This window comes from Lucilia sericata, unplaced genomic scaffold (genome assembly GCF_015586225.1).
Source record: "Lucilia sericata isolate MDLA Ls3-8-SP2 unplaced genomic scaffold, ASM1558622v1 Contig002975F_arrow, whole genome shotgun sequence".
NCBI lineage: Eukaryota > Metazoa > Arthropoda > Insecta > Diptera > Calliphoridae > Lucilia > Lucilia sericata.
Genome location: NW_023996618.1, coordinates 30001 through 36617, shown reverse-complemented (window position 1 = coordinate 36617; position 6617 = coordinate 30001). Strand labels below are relative to the sequence as shown.

General features: G+C 30.7%; 2 protein-coding genes across 2 annotated transcripts in view; one reads left to right on the top strand and one right to left on the bottom strand.

The window, feature by feature from the left end:
- Positions 1-206: 206 nt before the first annotated feature.
- On the top strand, positions 207-3304 carry LOC119614499 (prohibitin-2). The gene is made up of 7 exons (XM_037970620.1): positions 207-369; positions 440-576; positions 966-1312; positions 1372-1605; positions 1951-2028; positions 2098-2197; positions 2999-3304. The coding sequence occupies exons 2-7, from the start codon at positions 444-446 to the stop codon at positions 3109-3111; spliced, it is 1005 nt and encodes a 334-aa protein (XP_037826548.1). The 5' UTR covers positions 207-369; positions 440-443; the 3' UTR covers positions 3112-3304.
- A 1996-nt stretch (positions 3305-5300) lies between these two features.
- LOC119614498 (kelch-like protein 17) overlaps positions 5301-6617 on the bottom strand; it is a 30452-nt gene continuing 29135 nt past the window's right edge. The window contains exon 7 of the mRNA XM_037970619.1: positions 5301-6617. This exon is cut by the window's right edge and continues 838 nt beyond it. Coding sequence (XP_037826547.1) covers positions 6253-6617 — 365 coding nt within the window. The 3' untranslated portion in view covers positions 5301-6252.

Genomic DNA, 6617 nt, shown 5'->3' with positions numbered 1-6617 from the left:
TCATTATTTTTTCCATTCCTGCATAATTTCTCACACAACTTTTGTGCATGCTCTATTTTATTTATACAAAATCCCACTCTTTTATCTCACCAATTCCGTTTTTATTTAAAATCTTTGAAAATTTAAAATTTATGCGTATTTTAGTACTTAGCCGGCTTACATTCGATTTTAAGCCGTCGTCGATATGTTTAGTGTCAGCCGCCGCCGTCGATAATATTATCGGCGCAAAAAAAACTCTTCAACTGAAATTGAGTTTTTTGTGTCGTGCGGTGGGTTGATGAAAATTAGATTTCTTAATACCGGGATAATTAATATTGTTTTTTATAATTAGTGTTAAATAAGAATTTAAAAGCATTTAATTTTATAAAAGTAATTGCCTGAAGAAACAATAATATAAAAAGAAATTGTGTTTTAAACTGCGTATTTCTTTTTGTTCTAGAAAAATGGCTCAAAGTAAATTGAACGATTTGGCTGGTAAATTGGGCAAAGGTGGTCCACCCGGTTTGACCACTGGCTTGAAAGTTTTGGCTGGTTTGGGCGCCTTAGCCTATGGTGTAAACCAATCTTTATATACCGGTAAGTGAATCAATAAATTTTAGTGGTTTTAAGATAAGTAAAGATGAAAAACATAGAAAATGTTGAAACATAACCTCAAATCACAAAAATAATTGACAATGATGGTACAATTGTCGGCAAATTTCATAATAAAAACGTGATGTTACACTTTCATTGATTATAAGTCTAATGTTGACAATCAATATAATAATAATGTTTTGTTAAAAATTTAACTAAAATTCTTGTTGTTAGTGAGATTTTATAAGATTTTCTTAAATTTATGATTTGTCTAGATGTTGCATAACTCAAAATCATACCTGCCGCACTTTATACATTGTTGTTGTTGGCACTTTATTGGGAGTAATTATCATCAAAAATTGTAATTTTCTTTTTGTTAATGATATTTTTAGTTGATGGTGGTCATCGTGCTATTATCTTCAGCAGATTGGGTGGCATTCAAAATGATATTTATTCCGAAGGTTTACATTTCCGCATTCCATGGTTCCAATATCCCATTATCTATGATATTCGTTCTCGTCCCCGTAAAATCTCCTCACCCACTGGTTCCAAGGATTTGCAAATGATTAACATTTCCTTGCGTGTGTTATCTCGCCCCGACTCCATGCGTTTACCCTCCGTACATCGTAACTTGGGTTTGGATTATGATGAGAAAGTATTGCCCTCCATTTGCAATGAAGTTCTTAAGAGTGTTGTGGCCAAATTCAATGCTTCTCAATTGATTACCCAACGTGCTCAAGTAAGTAGTAGAGCATCCATAAAAGTATTTCATTATTAATTTCCATTTTTATTTTAAAGGTTTCTCTCTTGATTCGCAAAGAATTGGTTGAACGTGCCCGTGATTTCAACATTATTTTGGATGATGTTTCTTTAACTGAATTGAGTTTCGGTAAAGAATATACTGCTGCTGTTGAAGCCAAACAGGTTGCTCAACAAGAAGCCCAGCGTGCTGTGTTCTTTGTTGAACGTGCCAAGCAAGAAAAACAACAAAAGATTGTACAAGCTGAGGGTGAAGCCGAGGCAGCTAAAATGATATCCTTTTCTAAACAAGTTATAAAACTTTAGATCTTTGATGAAAATTCAAAGATTAAAGATATAATTTTTATATAGAATATAGTTTTGGAAGCCTTTATATTGCTAGTTAATTTATCTTGTGATATGAAAACAGAGTCCCTTCGACTCTACTTGACTTGAATTCATTTTGTTTCCCAATAATTCAACAATTTAACATTTGCTTATTTTAAAGGAAAAATTTAACATAAACTCAATTAATGGCTTGAAATTTGCTTCCAAAAGTATATCTATATAAAACAACAAAATCTATTGAACATTTCCAAAATTTCCCCACCTTGGTTTTTCCATAACTGATATGTTTACTTAGGTCTTGCAGTCAAACAGAATCCAGCTTACTTGAAATTGCGTAAATTGCGCGCTGCTCAAAGCATAGCTAGAACCGTAAGTGTTTTCTATATAATTTCCTAAAGATCTGCCAACTTATTAACCAATTCTCCTCACCCACAACAGATTGCCAACTCACAGAACAAGGTCTACCTCTCGGCCGACAGCTTGATGTTGAACATTCAAGATTCCGCCTTCGATGATATGACTGAAAAAGTCTACAAAAGTAAATAAACTTTTTTAACATCTCTAAGATAAACAAACAAAAAAAAACCTACCAAACAATAATAACAACACCATGTGTTACAAAATTAACAAATGAAAAAGTTTTGGGAACCTACAATCCTAATATTAATTGAAAATTGGCAATTATAAGCATTTTTTCGTTTTATTATCAAATAAGTGAAAAATATTTTAAGATAACTTTGATAATGATAAATTGAAAATATTTTCTCTTTGTTATTTTTCTGATCTTTTTTCTCTCTTCTGATTGAAATTGTCCCAATATTTAGCTGCCGATGTGGATAATTTTCAAATACAATATTAAGCAGAATTATTAAAAGCTTTTAAAAGCCATTTCAATTTCATTTAGTTCTTATTCTCTTGCTTTGTTAATTTTATTACTTTTTTTTTTACTTTATTGTTCATTTATCCATACTTAAGTAAAGCTCCTTAATGGATGTAAATTTTTCTTTAGATTTTAAGCAAACAATTCAAAATAATCACACATATATAGTTCTACTAACCCATAAAGATGTTCTAAATGGTGGCACTAGTTTATAAAAAATTGAATAGTTTTTATTTTATATTCATCTATAAATTTGTGTTCCATTAATATAAACATCTTTAAAGGTTATTTTGTTAAAAGTGAAAATGAAAAAAAAAAACTAAGAAAATTCTTAGAATCAAACAAAATATTATTTTTGTTGTTCAAACTAAATAAACTATTTCTGTTTAAAGAATTTCGTTTTAATTTTTTTCTGGTTTCACATTAAAAACAAAACTTTATTTCTCCAACATTTTACAGTTGGCGAGAGTTGGTTTGATGGTCCCACAAAAACTTTAGCAAAAAGCAAAAAATCTTCATCGGAAAAATCAGTAGGTGATCTTGCTCATCTCACTGCTAATCGTTTGGTTTAGTTGTCTTCTCAATCTAAAGTGTGGATTGTATGTCATGTGTGCCTTTAAAGTTTTAAAGAAATTTTGCATTTCCTGAAATAGCATCAAGAGTCAAGACTAATTTTTTTTTATACAAATGAAACGAACATACAATTTATAATTTTATAAACTGGAATACAGCACCGTCATCATCATCACAATTCAGTACCACAAGTGCAAATAATATACAATGTAAGTGTTGAATTTATATTGCCTTTTTTATTTTTTATTATTTATTTTTCTTCTACAATATAATTCAAAAACAATTAAGGTTTGTTCTCAATAAAATTGTTAATTCCGTTATACGATTTACAATTACAGAGTTCCCTTCTAGCCATTCTCTAAAAATACAGATTGGTCAATATTGAAGTGTACATTTCTATTGGGTTCCTTTGAATTTATTGAGAATTGTCCAATTTAACCTAAATCCAATAAAGTTTAGATCAGGCATGGAAAATTCACAATTTTAGTACTTTTTCGGTAGTTTTTCAAACTTATAAACTTTTCATAATCTAGGCAATAGTCTAGTCTGTAGTCTCGCCTATGGTCTATAATCTATTCTATGCTCTAGTCTATAGTCCAGTGTATAGTTTAGTCTATAGTCTAGTTTACAATCTAGACTTGTCTAGTCTACAGTTTAATCTATAGTATAATTAGGTCTATAGTATAGTTAATTGTCTAGCCTATAATCTAGTCTATAGTTTAGACTATAGACTTGTCTATAGTATTGTCTAGTCAATAGTTTAGTCTTGCCTAGCCTATAGTCTAATCTACAGTTTAGTCTATAGTCTAGTTTAGTCTATAGTCTAATCTATAGTTTAGTTAATATTTTAGTCTATAGTCTATGCTTTAGTCTAATCTATAGTCTAGTTAAGTCTATAGTCTAGTCTATGGTCTAGTCTATATTCTGGTCAGTAGTCTAGTCTATAGTGTGGTATATATTCTAGTCTATAGTCTAGTTTAGTCTATAGTCTAATATATAGTTAAGTCTATAGTCTAGTCAATAGTTTAGTCTATGGTCTAGTATATAGTCTGGTAAATAGTCTAGTATATAGTCTAGTCTATAGTCTAGTCAAGAGTTTAGTCTATAGTCTAGTCAAGAGTTTAGTCTATAGTCTTGTCTATATTCTAGTATATAGTCTAATCCATAGTCTCGTTAAGTCTATAGTCTAGTCTATACTTTATTCTATAGTCTAGTCAATAGTTTAGTCTAGTACATGGTCTAGTATATAGTCTAGTCTATAGTCTAGTCTATAGTTTAGTCTATAGCCTAGTCAATGGTTTATTCTATAGTCTTGTCCATAGTCTAGTCTGTAATCTAGTCTATAGTCTTGTCTATATTCGAGTTTATAGTCTAATTTATAGGATAGTTTAGTCTATAGTCTGGTCAATAATCTAGTCTATAGTGTGGTCTATATTCTAGTCTATAGTCTAATCTATAGTCTAGTTTAGTCTATAGTCTAATCCATAGTTTAGTATATAATCTAGATAATAGTTTAGTCTATAGCCTAGTCTATATTTTAGTCTATATTTTAGTCTAATCTATAGTCTAGTCTATATTCTAGTCTGTATTCTGGTCAATAGTCTATAGTGTGGTCTATATTCTAGTCTATAGTCTAGTCAATAGTCTAGTCAATAGTCTAGTCAATAGTCTAGACAATAGTCTAGTCAATAGTCTAGTCAATAGTCTAGTCAATAGTCTAGTCAATAGTCTAGTCAATAGTCTAGTCAATAGTCTAGTCTATGGTCTAGTATATAGTCTGGTAAATAGTCTAGTATATAGTCTAGTCCATAGTCTAGTCAATAGTCTAGTCTATAGTGTCGTCTATAGTTTAGTATATAATTTAGTCTATAGTCTTGTCTAGTCCATAATCTAGTCTATTGTCTGGTGTATAGCCTAATCAATAGTCTAGTCTACAATTCAATAGTTTAGTATTTTAAATCCTAGAAAGTACTCTTTTTGTTATAAGTTAGAACTATTTCAAGATTTCAATTTTTGATGTCTGGCTTGGAATACCTGCTCTAGCAAATATTGAATAGATAACAAAATGCATATTTACTTTTATATTTAAATCTCAAATCAAATAATTACCTTAAGCAAAAACTTACCGAAAATCTATTTCGTTTCATTTTCCAGTAAATTACAAGCAAAAAAATTTTTAAAATTTTCAAACACATTTTATTTTTGGTTGATTTATTCAAATATTTTAATAAATTATTGATTAAAGATTATGCTTAAAGTAAAATGCAAAATTTATTTTGCATTATAGTATAATTATTTAAGATGTGTAATTTAAAAATACTGTAAAAAGTTCATAAGAGCATAAATTTATACTATAATTAAGTGGGTAGATTCGGTTAATTTTTAAAGGTTTTTTTTTCATTCGTATATAATTAATTTATTTGTATATTATATTAAAGAGCTCGAATTGGTCATTGAGAATTTTTAATTGTTTTTTTTTATAAACTTTATTTGCCATAATGGTATAAACACTTGATTAATTGTAAATGTATGCAATTTGTAATTCAATTCCATAAAAATAGTGTGTATGTATGTGTGAGAGAGTATGGATAAGTTCTTATAATTAAGAATGTCTGAAAATGTAATTCCCTAATTGAATACCAGTATTTTTTATATATATTTTTCTTTTGAAAATGTTTAATGTTTTAAGATCTCTAAAGGGAGAGGCAGTATTTTCGTTTGTAATTGTAACTGATTTATCTATAATATAAATATCAGGCAGTGGTTGGTTTACTGTCATCACTTGAAGAGGGTCTTTCAGTTCTGGGACTAGGTTCGGGTGCTGGATTGCGATCACGATAACGTCTCAGGGTGGAGGTTGAAGATGATGGAGCTGATGTACTTAATGTATAATTAGAAGGCAAGACTACATTTAGCAAATCTCCAGACATCATGCTACGACCACTAAGAGCTCTACCCGGTAATGCGGTATTATTAGAGGAAGTGGTTGATGAAACTGATGAAGAAGAGACCGACATTGAAGTGGTTGAAGTCACGCCATTAGTTGATGTAATATTACTGGTGGCAGTGGGTGATGGATTCTTTGATGTCGAAGCATTGGCAGCATTAACAAATGATTCAGCAATGGCTGTCAGTGGAGGTCATAAATTCGTAGTCTGTACCAAACCACGCTCTAAATTAAAACAATCCAATACAGCCGCTCCCACCGAACTACGTCTGGCAACCATTGAATTAACTATAGTCCATTTATTAAGACGTATATCATAGCGTTCCACCGAATTAAGGGAGGAAGAACCATCATTGCCTCCTAAAGCATAAAGAGCGCCTTCTACTTCCACGACTTCATGGGTAGATCTGCGTGAATGCATAGCTGCTATAGGCTCCCAACTGTTGCGTCTTATATTGAAACGTTCTCCACTGGACATGCACATAGTACCATCATTACCACCAATACAATAGAGAAAACCTTCACAAGATGCCACCCCGCAACTGCTACGTCTGGCTG